The following is a 19270-nucleotide window of genomic DNA, read 5'->3' as shown; positions in this document are numbered from 1 at the left end:
GCACTCTCACAGTCGAAAAATCAGCAGCATCTGTCCAAAACATTGGTGGTGACCATACGTAAAAAGGCATGTCCTTACACATGAGATGAGGTGGAAAAAAATGATCATTAGGCAGTATAGGTAAGAGGCTGATTACGCAAAAGAGGAGAGGAAAAGGAATATGGATAGCTAGAGAGCACAACCACTATTCCAGATGTAGTTTGAACAAGCAGTTTTTTTTCTCGAAATTGAAGTAGGGTTTCTGAACATCTCAAATCAACCAGAAGTGTGTTCCTGAATGTTGGTGCTCCACTTGAAAATTATTGCTCTGACATGCTTTGATTGTTATGCTTCTTATATTCCAGAGCTACGTCTGCTGGCTTCTACTTTCCCCTGATATCTTGGGGGCAGCAGGAAGTTAACTGGGTTGTTGGAGATTGAAAGCTTTAAACGTAATGTAGGCTTATCCTGAATTGAATCCTTGCTTTAACAGTAGAGAAATGTGGTCATATTTTTCTGTACTTGGTAACACCCTGGTCACCGAAAGGAGAACAGCTTTAATATGGGTGAGTGGTGCGACTGATGTAGCCACAGGAAGAGCTTTTTCATATTTAATTCTGGAGACTAGTCAAGCCCAGACCATGAGGCGGAAGCCAGTTAAAAGAAAAACGACTTTATTTTCTTGACACAGAGCAGCAAAGCTCTAGCTGAGTTACCGCAGTCCAGTGAAAATCTACCCAAAGCCCCAGAGAAGTTACCTCTTTGAACAAAGAACATGTGGCGCCTGCTCTGTGAAATTCCGATTCTGTTTTAAAATTCTAATTTGGTGGGCGACGGAGTAATATATATATTCTGCTTTATCAAGATCAAGTTTTAGAATCTTTACTGGCATCCAGCTCTGGAGCATCATTAAGCTATATTTTTTGGACAGATGAGAGCTTTAAATAAACTTGAATGTCATCTACTTATTGGTAGACTTCCACACCTGTCATTATCATAACTGTGATAAACATCAAACTACAATAATGTAGAATATATTATATCACAGATTAGATACTCTAAACCAAAAGGTAGCAACGTTAATACGTGAACAGACTGTAAATTATTATTCCTACCCTACATGAATTTTAAAGTTAAAGATATCTGAATTTTACGTATTTATGTTACATATTCTATATCCTCTGAACTCTAAGAAGAATTTTACTGGGAAAGGGAAACTTCTAAGCATCCACAGTCTAGTAGTTTGAGCTTCGTACTTTGGGCTACATTAAGCTGCACTGATTATTATGACAATCACATAATTGACTGCCATATCAGAATTCTATGACTGAGTCAAAGCAAACAGCTTCTTTGTCCGGGCCCAAATCAAGCTACAACCGATAGTCAAATCATGACCACCCAAGATGCAACATGGAGAAACTTCTGATAACTGGGGACCATCAATGAACACAATCCTGCAACCAGTGACAAATACTGTCCATTTAAAAGCAAACACTCTGGATTATTTTAGTTGACAGGATCTAGACATTTCAAAGACATGCAACAAAACAGGTTACCTGCCATCAATAACACCTTATCTAGTAGAGCCTATCTAGCCGCAGATTCCTTTCCTTACCTTACGATAATTCCCCGGCATCAGACTAGATCCAGAGGTTTCTTGAGGAGTACCCCTGTTCGTCGGTAGGTGGCATAATTTATCTTTGCGTAGGTGGCCATGCTGGAAGTAAGATGCACGGTACCTATATAGGCGCCATCCCAACGCATTGATGTCAGTTACTTACCAGACTTTACACTCCAAGAGCACAAAGCCACAATGAGAAATGAGCATTGGTGTGAAAAACAAGGGCTCTGAGAAGGGTGTCACTTACAAGGCAACTGGCTCGCAGAGCAAAGTTGGTAGAGAATCTGTGGCAACTTGTTAATGTGAAAGACTTCTGGCCACAGATTTATTACCTTAGAATAAAAACCAAAGCTATGCTGGGGTCTGCAAAGCCAATTTAAACCAGGAAGTCCAGCAAGACCGAACAGTTAAAGTGGCCATCGCGACTGACCTGACTGTACAGGTAGTAGTGCATGGTAAATGCATGCAAGGAGGCCCAGGTTGCGGCCTTACAGATCTCCAGACAGGGAGTCTGCTGGCTAATGCAACAGTAGCAGCATCAGCTCTGGTAGAATGAGCACGCAAACCCTCTGGATTGCTTCTTGGGCACTGTGTAGTATATCGCGATGCAAAGCACTATTCATCTTGCTACTGACTGGGTCTGCACAGCTTTCCCTTTCTATGCTCCTACGTTCTTGACGAAGAGTTGATAGTCCACACGGTACACTTCTGTGTGATCAAGGTTGGACAACAGAGTTGGACAACATTCTTTTTGGGTCCAGACAGTGGAGTCTCTCCTCCTGTTTGGAGAGGTGAGTCGGAACAAAGAAGGTAGGCAGGGTGATGGTCTGGCCTACATGGACAAGAGTCACAACCTTCATAAGGAAGGAGGCAAGAGTCCAAAGGGCCAGCTTGTCTGGATAGAAAGTAGTGTAGAGAGGGTGTGCTGAGTGCCTGCAATTCCCCGAACCTCCTAGGGGAAGCTATGGCCAATAGAAAGGCAGTTGGTATGGTCAATAGCCTAAGAGGGCTATTGTGCATAGGCTCAAATCATGCACACATCAAGGTGAGAACCATATTCATATTCAACTGGGCCATAATAAATGGCCTGGAGAGAAATACGGAGTAAGCGCTTAAGAAACCTAGACCTTACTGGTGACTTAAATAAAGAAGGTTCCTCTGGCAGCCACAAAAATGCCAAACTTGCTGAAACAGAACTTTTAACTGTGCCCAGAGCAGAGCTCTTCTGGGCTAACAGAGCAAACAAAAGAACCTTGGATAGAGGTTCAGAAAGGGGGTTGAGTTGTGGGATTCACACCATATCACAAACTTATTCCATCAGCAGGCATATCCCGAATAGATGGAGGAATGCCTGGCTATCAGAATACCATCACAAACTATGGGAGGATGGTCAAAAGCTGTCAACTGTTATTGCTCAATCTCCAAGCATGAAGGTGAAGGATGCGCAGGTTCGGGAAGAGAACCCTCCCCTGTTGCTATGGCAGAGAATCCTCTCGAAGAGGCAATCTGTCCAGAGGACCATTGGTCATGCTCAACAGATCAGGATACCACACTCTACGTGCCAAATATAAAGCCATGAGAATAATTTGGGCCTGGTCATTCCTGATCTTCTTGAGGACCCTTGGTAAAAGTGGTATTAACAGAAAGGCATATAGGAGGCTGGAGTTACACTGGAGAAAAAAATGCGTCTCTTAGCAAAAGTTGGCTTGGAAACTCCAGCTCACAAAACTGCAGACATTGCCAGTGGTGAACAGATCTAACCAAGGCTCTCTGCGGTACTGAAAGAGTCCTTGCACCACCTATGATAGAGACGTTATTTGTGATCCGCTAGGCATCTTCAGTGGAGTTTGTCTGCCTGGTGTTCAAAGAGCCCGCCAGGTGCTGAACCTCATATCCAGAGACGCAGCACCTTATGACAAAGGGTCTGCAACCTCACCCAGCTCTGTTTATTGCAGAACCAGGTGGCAGTGGTGTTACCCGTGAACACCTGCACCAGGCTTCCCCTGATCGAATAAAGAAAGTCTTTCAATGCCAAGCAAATCACCCAAAGCTCCAACAGACAGATGTCGACTGCCAGAGACCAGAGTCCTCGGATCTCCACCTCTCCTAGATGGCCACCTCATCCCAGAAGTGACAGATCTGCACCAGTCAGCTATGGTTGGGGGAGGGAGAGGGGTCTGTCACTGACCCAATTGCAGTTCAACATTTACCACTGCAAATTTTTTACAGCTCCCACCAAGATCTAGATCATGTCAAAAATATTCGGTGGATGCTGGTCCCAATGTGACTTCAGGCCCCACTGCAAAATCCACATATGCCAGCGAGCATGAGTAAAAAGCAGGATGTTGGAGTCCATGAAATCCAATATCCTCATGGGCAGTCTCACTGAAATCCAGTATGGAGGCTGAAAAATCTGTATCATAGCCTGAGGATCCTGGACTCGCTGCTCAGGAGAATAGGCCCAAGAGCTCTGATGAAAGGGAGTGTCTGAGAGGGAGTCGGGTGTGACTTTGCAATGTTGCTAGTGAACCCTAGCGAGGGCAGAAGAATTGCAGTAGTCTGGAGGTGGGAGAATTTTGCCTGGGGTTGATTGGCCTTCAACAGCCAATCAAGGTAGGGGGAGGACTCCACATATTAAATTAAACCACTGCCATCACTTTCGTGAACACCAGAGGGGCAATGGTAAAGCTGAAGAGGAGCAAGGCAAACCGGAAGTCTTCTTGGCCTAATGTAAACCGCAGGTAAAGTATGTGGGCAGGTAGCATGGATTATGTGGAAATATTCTTCCTGCAAGTCCAATGCTACCATCCAGTCTTCGTGGTCCAGCGCAGATGGAACTTGGGCAAGCATGAATATCTTGAATTTCTCCTTTTTCAGGAAGAGATTTAGAAGGCATATGTCTGGGATAGGACGTCCTTTTGGGCACCAGAAAGTAGTAGGAATAGCAACCACAACCTACTACCGATACCTGCACCCTCTCTATGGCTCCCTTGGATAAGAGAGCCAGCACTTCCTGACGGAACAAGGTGAGGTGGTCCTCGGTCAGCAGCCGGTCCTAAGTGGGTGGGATGGGTCGAGGGGTAGTAAAGGGGAGCGAGTAGCCCCTTAGTAAGATTTGGTCCGATGTTACTGACCGCCAGTATTTCAGGTGAAGACATATCCTACCCCTCACTGGGTGCCCATGATGGTCAGAGGACAAACTAAAGTGGTTTGGAGGCTGCTGGGGGCATGGGGAAATGACCTGACCTCTGGCTACCTGTCCCACATGGACTATGGGAACAGTGTTCTCGGCCACGAAAAGGCTGGGAAGCGTGTTGACTGTGGTGGCTGGGAGGATATGGAAGCGATTGGAGATCCCTTTCATGGCCATGAAAGGAGTAGAAAGTGGACTGGGTGTGACGAGGGACCAACGGAGCAAGTGATGGCGGATCCTGCCTCCCACTGGGTGCCCGTGCAGGTATAAGGGTCAACTAAAGGGATTTAGAGGCTGTGGCAGCATGGGGGTGGGTGTTGGACTGGCAAAACCTTTGGCTGGTCGTACCACATGTTTTGTGGGAATTTCATCCGCAACCACATAACGGCTGGGAAGCTTTTTGGCGTTGGTGGCTGGGCGGTAAAGGACGCAGTAGGTAGCCCCCCTTCGTAGCCATGGAAAGGGCAAAAGGCAGAGTGGGTATGGCGTGGGGCATTGGATAGGCCCAGGGATCTGGCTGTAGCTTTGCTGTCCTTAAAAGTGCTCCAGCGCTGAGTACACCTTCTCTCCAAAAAGACGAGTCATATCAAAAGACATTGTCATAAGGGAGGCTTGAACATCCCCTGAAAAACCAGCTGTTCTCAGCGAGGCCTGGAGTGCTGATTCTTCCATGCCTGGCTGGAAAACTTTGACGTGCATGGCGAAGTCGTAGAACTTTTTGACTTCTTTGTTTTCTTATGCTTGTGGGACTTACCTTAGTTTCCCAATGACTTTGAATGCAATAACGATCGCTGGGTGCACCTCCATGAACGACCCACGCAAGCAGGACCTTCCACACGAGCGGGATCTTCAGCGTCGTGAGGTTGTCTGACATCGGGTGAAGAGGACCTTGAGCGCCTTTGGATGCATGGCGAATATTCCTCACAGGTCTTATAGTAGTGGTCACACGTCAAGCACCATAAGGACACAGAGTGGGGGTCTGCCTCAGACATCTGTGTGACATGCACCCTATGATTTGAAACCAGACCGTTTCCTAGGTAACATCCTAACATCAGGAGAAGAGATAAAGTCGGAAAAGGCAGTCAAAAATTTACGGAGGGTAGCGCTCAGTGCATAAGCGCCATCTGGCGCAGAAAGGAAAGAAATGACGTCAACGCAACGGGGTGGGTGTCTATATAGGTACTGCGCACACCACTTCTGCCACAGACTAAGTCTCTATCAGATATAAGAAATGCAGTTCTTGAAAGATGGTAGAGGACAACATTTTTATAATGTTGGACTTCTAATCCATCTTCTTTACACAAAGAACACTTCAGTTTTAACATGCAAAAACATTAGGCTGCACACTCAAACGTAACCATTAGCTTGCTGCATCCTCTAATCTAAAAGTACCAAAGTAACAAGTTACTTACCTTTGATAATGCTCTTTCTTGTAGATACTCAAACTGCAGATTGCTCACCTTCAGAATATCCACTGCTGTAAAATTCCTGAGTTCCAGTCTGGAGCCTGGGGATATTCTAGATGTGAGGAATCAGCGGTTACAAGTATCCATCAGAAATTAAACTAAATGAACTAGTCCCTATTTTTCTTGATCCCAAATATCTAAATCTTCTTGCTGGTTTTCCCCACTGCCAACATGCAGAACTAACTGCATAACACAATATCCTATTTATAGATTGATGGAGCTACCATATTTTCCATGCGGTCAGCACTGCTATATTCATATTTAGATTTTACACTCCCAAAAGTGATTCTATTTTTTATGCATACCTCCCAAGTATATTTCAGAGGAAACAAGTGAAGTAATCTAAATTACATCTGCAGAAAAGATGAAAAAAGTAAAAATAACAACAAAAAATCAAAGTGTTGGAACCAAATTACCCCATAAGTTTGAAACTAACCACATCTCTCTAATAAACATAATCGATGCAGGCAATGGAGCACTTTCTTGAAGTGCGCCAGATAACAACTCCTAGCTGTCTGCATGAGAATACACTATCATAACCTCTCTGCTTTGTGGCCTGTAGGATATGGGTACTGGTTAGATGGATTTGGGGGATACCCTGCTATAGTGAATTTGCCCCAATCTGGAACTCGTCTGGTACCAGGAAGGTTTGCACGACAGCTTCGCTAGACTTCTGAAAGATGCAGAACTAAATAGTTGGGTCAGATCATTAAGGTTGGTAGTTTGATTAGCTGGGAGGATAGATCTTGGATTACTGGAGGCAGGTTTATCCAGATTTAAGAAATTCTCAAGGAAACAAGAACGGATCTACAGTCAGCTGCTTGTCCAAGGCCCTCGTCCTAGTGGTCTCCAAACTCTCTTCACCAGCAGCTCTGACTCTGGAATTTATTAACCAGAATTTCTGTGACTCCATGGCATTTTCCTTTCTGAGTAAAGTGGAAGTCATCTTTAATAGGTTCACCTCAATCACTGCAACAACACTACCTTCTGGGTACAATAACTGTCCTACGGAAGTCTATACCAGTTGTTCTCAAAATGTACTTCTCTTTCAGTAAACAGAGTTAGAGAATTGATTCTTTCAACCAAATCAGGCACCCACCATGGTCCTTGTCCTACAAAAATCTTATATCTCATACTGGACCTGGTTGCTGCCCAACTGACGCCCATCTTGAACACAATACTTAAGACCGGTGCCTTCCCTAAAGCATAGAAAACAGTCTCTATTCTTACTCTGTCTAAGAAAGACAAATTGAGCTCCCTTGACCTTAACAGCTTTAGACCAATAACCAGACTGCCTACCGTTGCAAAGATATTAGAGAAAGAAATTACAATTATCGGCTTTCCTGAACTGTAACCAATTGCTGGACAGCTCGCAATTTGGATTCCGCAGCAGGCACTCTACAGAATCAGCTCAGATTGTAGCCACTGAAAGGATCAGGGCTACAGTTGACGGTGGGGGCAATGCTGCCCTCATTATCGAGTTGACTGCAGCTTTTGACACCGTCAGTCATGACTTACTGATACACCGGTTGGTGGATTTAGGTGTAGATGGTGCTCTCCTAGCCCTCTTCAGATCTTTTTTGACTGAGCGAACCCAGACAATATCCTTGGGTGACTTCACCTCCAAATCCTTTTCTCTGCCCTGCAGTATACCTCAGGGCTCGGCTATGAGACCAACTCATTTTCACATGTATGTTACACTGCTGGCTGCCTTGGTGAAGTATTTGGGTTTTCCACGGTCTCGTATGCAGATGACACCCAGATTGTTGGGTCTCAATCCAAAAGGGCCCGGACAGGAGAGAATCATTCCGGGCATGCAGGCAAGAGGTTAGTAGCTGTAAAGATGTGAACAGTCTCAAACTGAATTCCACAAAAACCGAAGTTATTCTTTTTGGTAACAACACTCCTTTTGGAAGCCCTTATGGTGGATGGAGGAATTGGGCTCTCTCCCGGTCCCTGTGATCAGGGTAAAAAATATGGGCATCCTGGTCGATGTTAAGCTTACACATAAGGAACAGGTTCATAAGATAATCTCCACCTCCTTCATGCTGCGCAAGATCAGGAAAATAGTTTCTTCCTACCAATTTATTGTCCACCGTGATCCTCTGCCTTGTAATCTCCAGGACTGACTATTGCAACAGCCTCTATGTTAACCTACCCACGGTTCAGCTGAAAGAAATTACACATTTTACAAAACACAGCAGCTAGACTGCTGATGAAAATTCCAAGATTCCAGTTGGCCTCACATACTCTAGTAAGGCTGCATTGGCTGCCTGTTCGGCAAGGAATTCTCTTTATGGGCTTCTATAACCCATAAAGCACCTCAGAGTCAAGGGCCAGCCTTCCTAAGGGGAAAACTCAGCAGGTATGTGCCCAACAGGACACTTAGAGTTAAGCAATGAATTTGGTGTTGCCTCCCTATAAACCTTCTTGGGGACGAAGGAGTTTTCTGGTCTGCACAACCCAAAATTGGAACAAGCTTCCTTTGATAATTCAATCAGCCCCCTCTCTGGAGTTTCAGCAAGCTTCTAAAGACATGGCTTTTTACTAAAATGTAATCTCCTTCCTTCTGTCCTCCCTCCTTAGCGCCGAGACACCTCCGGGTAATTGTTTGACCTTTATAAAACTCAAAATCAAATCAAGTATTACCAACAAGTTTGCTCGGCATGTGGGTTGTGGCAGGAACAAAGCGGGAACACAATGGGCAGAACTGTAGCAGGGAGGTTCCTCCATAAAGAAAGAGGTACCCAAGTAGTATTGGATGATAGTGCAAGGCACCAACGGTGCCTTTACATTGCCAGAGTAGATCTGAAAAATGCCAACGCTGGAGTTAACGTATTTCTGGCAAGTATCTATGCCAACGCTTTATGAGTCAGTGTAGCTTGCATATCTTATGAAAAAACAACTATTTACACTATACAGAGCTTACTGGACCCCAAAAAAGCTATAAAATCTGGGAAACAGTAGTGAAGACCTGCCTCCTCTGGCTGATGATGTGCATGTGTTCATGCAGTGTCCCGCCATTCAGCTTTTCTGACAAGTGGCTAAGGTCCTATCTGAGATCTACGTAAAAAAGAAAAAGGTAAGCCTGGCCCTGTTGATTTTTGGCATTTTAGAGTATGAAAGGGCTATCATTAAACCAAGAAACGGAGATTACTCCCTTTTGTATTAATTTTATTGGCAAGAAGGGAGATTTGCACGAAATGGAGTATCCTCTTTCTCTCAGACCTTCACTGAGTGGGCACTTTCGGTCCAGGGAGTTAGTAAACTTGATTGTAACACTCACTCTCGAAAAAAATGTGGAGTGGTGGAAGCCATTAGAGAGGTGGTGGCAGGAATGGTATGGTGAAGATCTATACATTTCTTAAGAGTTGTCTGATGATTAAACCTAAAAACCAACACAAACACGAGGACCACCAAGATAAGTGGAAATGGTCTTGCTCAGGAGTAAGTCATAAAGGTTGAGGAATTGTGGATCTTGCAACCCTTACCTGGGACTTTGCTACCTGGTGCACAATGAGGACTAGTTGCACCAGGCAAAAATGCACAGACATCGAGACAAATTAATCTTCTATTTAAGCCATTCTACCATAAAGACTTTGCTGAGCTCAGATTATGGCCCCATTTGACACTATGTGCCAATGGATATGATGCTATTCCATGTACACAACTCATTTACTGTTAGAAACACATTCCAAACCACAATTATAAATTATTTCTTACAGACCTGACAAGAATATTGATTCGCGAGCATTATATAATATGGGTTTTCATTTATTACAGCACTTTTGTAATAAGAAAAAGTTTTCTTGCACTACAAACTACAAAATTATGTACAAATTATCATCAATGTAATTATGCGGAAGAAAGCCCTGTTTTTAGGTCTCGTAGAGAGACCTATTGCGGTGAAACCAAAAAGTTACACATGAAAGTGAACTCTCCCAAAGAGGATTTCCACGAGTGCATGTGCTCTAGTGCACGAGCTTGCCCGAGCCTTCCTCCTGCCAGCAGCATTTCTCCTCCCCTTACCATTTGCTCCTGTGCTTCCCCGCCCACTGCTTCACACTTCACGGCCGCCAGGATGTGACTCGCATTCTCCGAGAGCTTCAAAGCTCCCCTGAGCTTCTTCCTAGATCAGGATTATGCATGCCGCTCCCCCTTGTTAATTCCTTCTCGTTTTGACTCTCTCTTTCGCAGACTCCCTTGGCTTACCTCCTGTCTCTCTCTGCCTGTTCTCTCCTTTTCTCTTCATCTCTCAATCCCTCCCATTTTCTATCTCTGCCTGTCTCTCTCTGTTTCCTCCCACTCTCTGTCCCCATCCCTGCCACCCCTCTCTCTCCCAGAGTGTCCTCCCCTCGCTCATTGTTGCTTCTTTTGCAGCCATTCTGTAAATCCCTCATTGATTTCCCGCTACCTCCACTTGTCCTCTTGTTTTTATTTTTTATTATTTCAATTCACAGCCACCGCATCTTTCTTTATACCTCTCCCCTGTATCCCGGTTTATTTCCTTTTACTAATGTTTTAATTATTGTTTTGTTAATTCCTCTCTCTCTCACAACTCCCGTTTTTTTTTATTATTTGATTTTGCAGCCACTGCTTGTTTCTTTATACCTTTCCCCTGTATTCCGGTTTATTTCTTTTCGCTAATGTTTTATTTATTGTTTTGGTAATTGTTTTGGCTCCCCGGCACGCCTCATTCTCTGGCACCTCTTCCAGTCTCGATGGGGGTTGTGTCTCCTACTCTCGCCGCCCCTTCAGACTTCCTGGTGTTCTCACGTTTTTTGCCCGACGAAGCTGCTCCGTCTGTCTTCTCTTAACGGCAACTTGTGATCTCGGTCCTCCGTCCTTGGTTCGCCATCTGTCGTGCTGCTTCTGCCTCCACCTCCCTGCACCCTTCTCCCAGCTCGTCTTCCTCCCTATAAACGGGCCTAGCCTCATCACAGTGCGGGTCCTGTTCCACCACTAGAACTCTGTTCAGCGTTTTACTCGGGCTGATAGTGTCAGCCATGAAGGGTTTTGCGGGCTCCTTCCTGCCCCTTGACCACACCCGCACACATAATTGAGACTCTGTTGATAGAGGGGTCCAAACCACATTAGCACATTTAGGATCCTTTTTGCACAACGGGTCGATGACTTAATTGTGAACTCTGCCCTTGTGTGTTTCACCGTTTTGTGTGTTAATGGCCTCATGAGCAGTAACAGTGCTTGAAATGCAAAAACGGAAGTATATGTTCCTGCCAGAGTTCCTGTTTGCTTGTCAAAAGTGCAGGTACTCCAAAATTAAAAGTACTGCAGCCCTGCTGACAAGTGCTGATATTCAAATTCAGCAAGTGCGTGTTCTCAGTGCCCTTCCTTTTTAAAAAAAAGGAATTTATTTTTTATGCAGCTTTATTTAGCGCCTGGTTACACTAAACAAGGTAAGCTTTAAATTTTTTTTTAAGGCACGGAAGATATTTGACTTATTTGCGCAGGATCACAGGATGTTGAGTCGCCCTGGTTCCCCAGTTCCACACTCTGGAAGTTAGGCCACATCTTCACGTGCAATCCAGCAGTGCATTACAATAAATGAGCAGAGCTAGTATTCATTGAACCCCCTTATTTTAGGATCAGCTGATCTTATAGTAGCGAGCAGTGGTGGCATGACATAAACCTGATTTGATCCTAGAGATTTCTAGCGTGTTGTATTCTGAAATAGCTTGTTTTAAACGGTGTACTGTGACGAGCCGCGCAACATTCCAAATTTGCTGTAAATATGACACTGTTACGAAATACTGTCTATCAACAACAGTTAGGTGCAGGAACGAGATTCGCGCTGGCAGGTCCGGTTATAGAGGTTTGCGCCCATTGTATGCCTTTGTCTGTATGCAGGGCCCTGAACTCGGCAGTAGAGGCTTAGCTCTGGCAATATTGTGAGTACAAGAGTGCACATGGTTCGAGAACAGAGTGGCTAAATATTATCGGACTGCAGCAGAATGGACATAACCCTAATTGACCTTCAAGCCTTTAATAGAATTACTTGGAAAAAGCTTGTGAGGTTTGCGACAACAAACAGCAAGCGACTCTTGGCTTGTTACAGACTCCCTACTACGGGCAGTGCTGGCAAGGCCCAGAACAATAAGTGTTCACTTTGCACCCAAAAAGATGAGCTGTTAACATGACTAGTATTGATTTTTCCCGGTATCCAAACACTTCTCCTCTCCGTCAAACTCTTTATTCTCCACCAGATACTATAAATCTGTAGACCTGACTTTATACAACTCATCTGACAGCAGAGGGGTTAATGCTGAATAAAGTTTATCTGCTGGGTTGACATGTTCACACTTAGGACAAAAATGTCCAGATGGTCTCAACGGATATAACTTTGCTCCTCCTGCTTGCAAAGTGCCATTAATTCTAAAATATGTTACCAACTGTCAACATTAGGCCTTCAGTTCAGCTCTGCAAACCTGTTTTTTGTGAAGTAGGAAGAAAACTTTGTTTGAAATTGTTTGTGGTTTTTATATTCGTATGGGGAGAAGTTGGCAATGAGAAAGATCGTTACCAGCTTACAGTAAGTTAAGTTACTTGAGGGCAATGTTTTTAAAAAACTAAACAAATGATTGTACTGCACTGTGCTTTTCTGTTCTGTGAAGGTCATAGAACCATAAGAGGATTAAGAGCACATTATAGGAAGTGCAATACTCTTATACCTAGTCTCACTAATGCATGGTTCGGAGCTACAAGAGCCCCCGTGGAAGTCTGTGAATACTTTCACAACCCATCGTCATGAAGCTCTATGCAGGTACATTACCTCTACAGAGCATTTTCTGTCAGTGTCGCTGAAGGGTCCCACAGGAAAGGCTGTTACTGAACTTACATATAGTTATCCTGCTTAAGCAGTGTGGCGAATAACTTATTGTTGCCAGTAACAATTGACCCACAGTTTGTGGTTTGCTCAAATTAGCCCTGTATACTCTTGCTTTTCAGAGCCATTTTCAGTTGTCTTTCTTGTCCTACAATGTGTTATTCTAACTCCAAGAGAGCTGTATGACAAGTTGGAAGCAGTTCCAGTGACTCTTACGTTGTAAATGGAATGAATGAAGTGGGGCTGGATAGGGATTGTGCTTCTGATGTTTTATAAATCTGGCTAGTCTGAATTTTAGTCACTTAACTTATACTAGGGACCCCCTTTAACCCCTTCCATGCTCATGACGAGCTCAGCTCGTCATGAGGCACAGTTGAGCTGTGCTGATGACGAGCTGAGCTCGTCATGACACCAGCAAAATGGCAATTTCCAGCACAGGGGAAAAATAACCACAGCAGCAATGTGGTTAAAAAATGGCAAAGGAGAGTAGTAGATTAAAATACCTGTAGACATTGGAAGTCTAAGTTACAGAGGTGTAACGCCTTTCCTTGCTAAGGACTGAACAGATCTTAAACCGTAGTATTGTGATGTTACTTCCTCCAAAGAGCACTGTTCTTGATAGGTACAGTGTCTGCTGCTTATGTTGTCTATAAAAATCTATGGTATATGGCCAGACACAGGGAGGGAAGAACGGCCAATGATTGGCCTAGAATAAGGGAAGAAATTAAAGTACACTTCTCCCCAGATGCCATTAGAGGTATAATAAAGAGATTAAACCTAACACAGGCTCCAGGACCTGATAATTTACCAGCAATTATAATAAAAACGAATATAGATTGGTGGGCAGAGTTTTTTCTAATATGTTTCAAGAGATCCTAAACACAGGCAAGTTCCCAGATAATTGGGAAGGGGCAATTGTCAGGCCAATACATAAGAAAGGCGATGTAAACTCCCCAAAAAACTATCGCCTAATAAACCTATTGGATATAGGCGAAAAGGTCTTTTCTAAAGCAATTTTGGGTATATTAAAGGACTGGGTGGACATCAAACAGATAGTACCACCAGAACAGAGAGGGTTCAAAGAAGGCCACTCAACGGTTGACCACTGTTTCGCTCTTTGGTCCATTGCACGGAAGTCGATCGATCAGGGGGGGAAATTATTTGCCTGTTTCATGGACTTCCGTGCAGCTTTCGATCGGGTGGACCGGGAGCAGCTGTGGTCATCACTGGTTGGGTATGAAATACAGGATGACCTGCTAGCTTTAATCCAAGAACTGCACACAGAAAACTGGGCACAGATAATTCTGGATAAGGAGGGAGGATTGACGAAGAGAATCCCAATTGGGAACGGTCTAAGGCAGGGTTGTGTACTTGCCCCCCTACTATTCTCTCTGTTCTTAGCAGACCTGCCCCAAAAATTAAGAGAGGTTAGAGGGGCAAACCCAAAACTGGGAGGAAACCAGATATCATGCCTCCTCTATGCTGATGATCTTGTAATCATTGATCAGACGGAGATTGGGCTCCAAAGAAAATTAAATCGATTCAAAGAATACTGTACTACCAAAAAACTAGTAGTAAACATGGAGAAAACAAAAATTGTTTGCTTTGGTAGGAGAAAAACAAAGTTCTCTTGGTACCTGGGCACAGTATTGCTTGAGAGAGTAGCTGACTATAGATATCTGGGAATGTGGTTTTCTGGTACCCTGAAATGGTATACTCATTTACAAGCATTAAAAATGAGTGCATTGGCTTCCGTGAAAGATTTAAAAAGATTCAACAATACTTCGAGAAATGTCGGACAGACCAGTCCTGAAAGCCTATCAAGCAATGGTGCCCCCTCAATTCTTGTATGGAGCCAAAGTTATTTACTTAAGCAGTAAGACCTCCTGGGATAGAGAGGAGGGAAATATATTAAAAAGCCTATTTGCACTGCCCAAATCTTCTATGGCACAGGCGGCCAGACTTGAGTTGGGAATTACCTCGTGGGCGATAACCGCCTGTATGGCCCTTGTACGATTCTGGCAGCGATTGGGAACAGATGAGCTCCTCAAAATCTCCCAGTGGGCCAAAGAGGAAATTACAAAGAGCGACCTACCCTGGGCAAAAGAGTCTAGAGCATCAATAAGGAATGCATACAGGGTGCTCGATCTGAAGGTCTGCCCTCTGCAAGATCATATAATAATAGGTAAGAAAGAACTAAGGCTTCAAGGAACCAATATGTCCCGCACTTATGACCGGGAGTACCTTTCACCAAAAAACTCGTTAGCCCACATGACATCTGCCTGGGAGCTTGACCAACATTTTCCGTATGTGGACCTGCTACCAAGTCATAACTTAAGGCGGGAAGTCCTAAAAATGAGAATTGAAATAAACCCATGTTACGCTAATAATGGAGCTCGAAATCAAATGATAAGATGTAACGGGATCTGCACTTTCACTTTAGGCACTACCTGTAATATTATACACATTTTACTAGATTGTATGTGGTTTTTAGATTTACGAAAGGAGTTTTTATGTCCGATTTTTAAAAATTATAATATTGTAAATAGGATGCAAGTCCTCTAAATTGTTGATGGAAAAGGAGAACTTAGATATAGCCTGTGCTTTGGGGAAATATATGGAAAAAGTTAAGGTGTTCCTCAGCTGTACAGAGTAAGATCTAATAATATAAGTCCTTGACATTAAATAAGTGTGAAACAATTAGTGTTTAAAATAGTGCTGCATGATTAAGGAGGTGTTGTACAGGTATGAATTAAGTGATAGTTAAAGTATACGTATATCAAGATGTAATAGTTTTATTGATACCGCCGTGCTATGTATTTATTGTTGCTTTTATTTTTCCCTGTTTTAGTAAGATAAGAGGTAAATTGTACTTTTATGGTTGTAACAAACCAAATAAAGTTTGTTTTGACTGACTATAAAATACGCCACTTTTGCTGCTAACTTCATTTCCTGATTTTTAAGTGGAAAAAGTTGGCTAAAGTAGGATCAGTTACTGCAAAGTTTTTACCCTCAAGCACCGGCAATGTGCACTGGCATGCACCACACACACAACCACACCTACAGAGACACACACACACACACACACACACACACACACACACACACACACACACCCCAACAACCACACGCACACAACCTCAACCAACCACCCAGACACGCAACCACCACAAACCACACACACACAACCACACACACACACAACCACACACACACACACAACCACCCACCCACACACAACCACCCCCCCACACACAACCACCCACCCACACACAACCACCCACCCACACACAACCACCCACCCACACACAACCACCCACCCACACACAACCACCCATGCAACCGCACCATCAGTGCACACTTTCACCAGGCACAGACACCATCTGTCGTCAGTGCAAGCTTTCACAGGGCACAAACACCACCAGCGGTCAGTATAAGTTTTCACCGGGCACAAACACCACCAGCCGTCAGTGCACGCTTTCACCGGGCACAAACACCACCAGCCGTCAGTGCACACTTCCACCAGGCACAAACCACTAAAGGCCAGTGCACGCTTTCACCAGGCACACACACACACCACCAGCCGTCTGTGCACGCTTTCTCCAGGCGCACACACACACACACACACACACACACACCAGCAGCCGTCAGTGCACACTTCCACCAGGCCCACACGCCATCAGTGTATAATTTCTACAGGCACATACACCACAAGCCATCAGTGCACACATCAATTGTTAACGCATCCACAATTAACTATTGTAGCAATCGCAGTATGGCGCACATTACTTTTAAACATTGCTACAAAAATAAATTCACATTTTTTTGTCCTACAATTTATAGACTTTTGTTGCAATTGATGTTGAAATATTTAGCAATGCCAATAGCTCAAACTTAATTAATGCGAGACCTATTGCATTGCAAATGCTTGTTGTCCTGGTCATTCACTTTTCCCATTATATTACAATCCCTAAAAAACTATTTAGAGCACAGCTATCCTGTTCTAGCATCATATTATGGTAGCCCTCATTTTGGTGCACCCCTAGACCAAGATGTTGTATTAGAGTAAAGATCAAAAATAGTCAGCATCTCTACTGGATAAAGTACAATAGTTAAAGACAGAGCAGCACTTTCAAACAACGGGGTATGACTTTACCTGGGCAGTAGAAAGAACGAAAATCAGGGAAACGCCCCTATTAACTATTCCATAATGGCTCTCTTAGAGAGAGGGGCGCACTAACTGCGGGCCACTTGTTAGATGAGCCTCTTTGTCTCTAAGCCCATCCCAACTACAAAGGTGCTCCCTCATTTACACCCCAATGTAAATTATGGAACTCTAAACCAACATTGCAATGTTGCTAAATATGCACCCGCACGTATTAAACAAGGGGCTGCGCAGATAATCGAGAAGAGGTGCCATGGGCACATTCACACTGGGTTCTCAGGGAGCTGTAGTAGCCCGGCCCTTACCAAAAACAGCATAGGTCATACTCTGTTAATACCTTACGCCCTACATTACCATATTCTTAAGTCTTTTGGTTCAGTTTCTGAAAACCATTATCAGCAGACCCTAACGCGAACATTTCTTTACCAAAAACATTACGGCTTCGCTTATCTAATCTAAAAAAAACAAACAAGCTGCTGACTACATGAGAAGTCTTTGCCAATTTCAAACACTCAAAAGTCACAGATTATCCTTTGATGTGTACACCTTCTCATGGAGAGCTCTCCTTGTACATTAGTCCTCTCTTTTAAAATACAGCAGGATAAAGTTAAGCAATCGAACAAAAAGCACACAAATATTCACCAAACTGAAGTTGCATATGGTACCTTTTGCAGCCACTTGTCAAGTTTTCATTCTCTGGGCTTTTAGCTTCATCCTCTTTGGAAATCTGACCAGAGCTGGATGGGTTAGCAAATGTTGATATGAAAGGGCCCAAGGACTGGAAGGCAGCTTGGCGTACCTGGAGAAAAGTATTAAATATGACCCATGGCTAGTTTTAATAGTTCAAAAGTTTGTAAGTTCATATTAAGTTGAAGAAGTACACCATATAGTTTGACGAGATACCTTCAGGGAGCCACATTGCTTCAAGGGAGGGAAGGCAAGGAGGGAGGGATGAGGGTGGCTATGAACTACTTACTCACCTTTGCTCTTTCCGGTGGAAACTCCAACCATAGATTCGACCCATTTTAATTCTACAAGGTGCCAAGTTGGATCCACCAACTCTGCCAGCAATTGCTCCTGCACACTGAAAGGTTGTGTCATCAGACTCCAAAGCAGCTTCACAACGTCTCCAGAAGTGATGGAACAAAGCTGGATATTGGCACTAACCTTGTGAAGGTTTACAATAAAGCATTCCACACCTTTAGATTTGGAGATACAGTGACAAATCAAAATACGTGACAGTACACAGACTGAACACCTAGAAATACAGTTCCCAGAACAGGATGGACGGAGGGCAGTAAGAAATCTGTTAAACATAGTAGTCACCAGGAGTGTTTCCAAAGTTAAGTAACTGCTTCTTCTAATTGATACTTCCAACAACAGATTCCTCACCTTTTGAACAGATTCCAATGCAGTATTCTCCAAAAGGTGGTGGGTCTGAGAAGTGGGCTCTACTGCAGGACTGAAGAGCCAAAATTGCCCTCACTAAGCACCTGAGTCTTGATGCAGTAGTCCCTGGTGAAACTGTGGACAGACACTCAGGGAGCAGCGTGGCAGATCTATATAACAAGAACACGCTTAGCTAAAGCAGATTTGACGCTGGTGGAGGGAGCCTGATAACTCCACGAGAGCTCCTTGTTGGCCAAGGTGTAGAACATCTTTATTCAGAGGACCAGTCATCAAGATAGGGTTTGTTTCTGGACTGCGTCCACTTTTCAATGCACTGGTGAATCTAACAAAGAGTTGGTTGTCCACCAAATGCTCATTAGAGCGGCCTATATTAAAAGTAAGAGCGCAATTAAGGTACAGCCAACGAGGCCTGTCCTCCTCCTTAGGGGCATATAGTGGAGAAAAGAAAACAGGTAGCCTGATGGGCTGCTACATAGAAGGGAGACAATACTTTTGGCAAAAAGGACGTAACAGTAGGAAATACCACTGGTGGTATATAGTGGCTGTACCGACAGCGCCTGCAGCTCACTGACATGGTGCACAGATGTCATCA

General features: G+C 44.0%; 1 protein-coding gene across 2 annotated transcripts in view; it reads right to left on the bottom strand.

Annotated features, from left to right (window-relative positions):
* Positions 1 to 19270, bottom strand: part of PPP4R1 (protein phosphatase 4 regulatory subunit 1) — a 604307-nt gene that overhangs the window by 247461 nt on the left and 337576 nt on the right. For both annotated transcript variants that reach the window (XM_086964940.1, XM_086964941.1), the window contains exon 10: positions 17934 to 18067. In XM_086964940.1, coding sequence (XP_086821066.1) covers positions 17934 to 18067 — 134 coding nt within the window. The remainder of the gene's footprint in view (positions 1 to 17933; positions 18068 to 19270) is intronic.

The sequence above is a fragment of the Lissotriton vulgaris genome, chromosome 4_1 (assembly GCF_964263255.1).
Source record: "Lissotriton vulgaris chromosome 4_1, aLisVul1.2, whole genome shotgun sequence".
Classification (NCBI taxonomy): Eukaryota; Metazoa; Chordata; class Amphibia; order Caudata; family Salamandridae; genus Lissotriton; species Lissotriton vulgaris.
The sequence above is the reverse complement of the archived record's forward strand: the minus strand, read 5'-3'. Positions and strand labels throughout refer to the sequence as shown.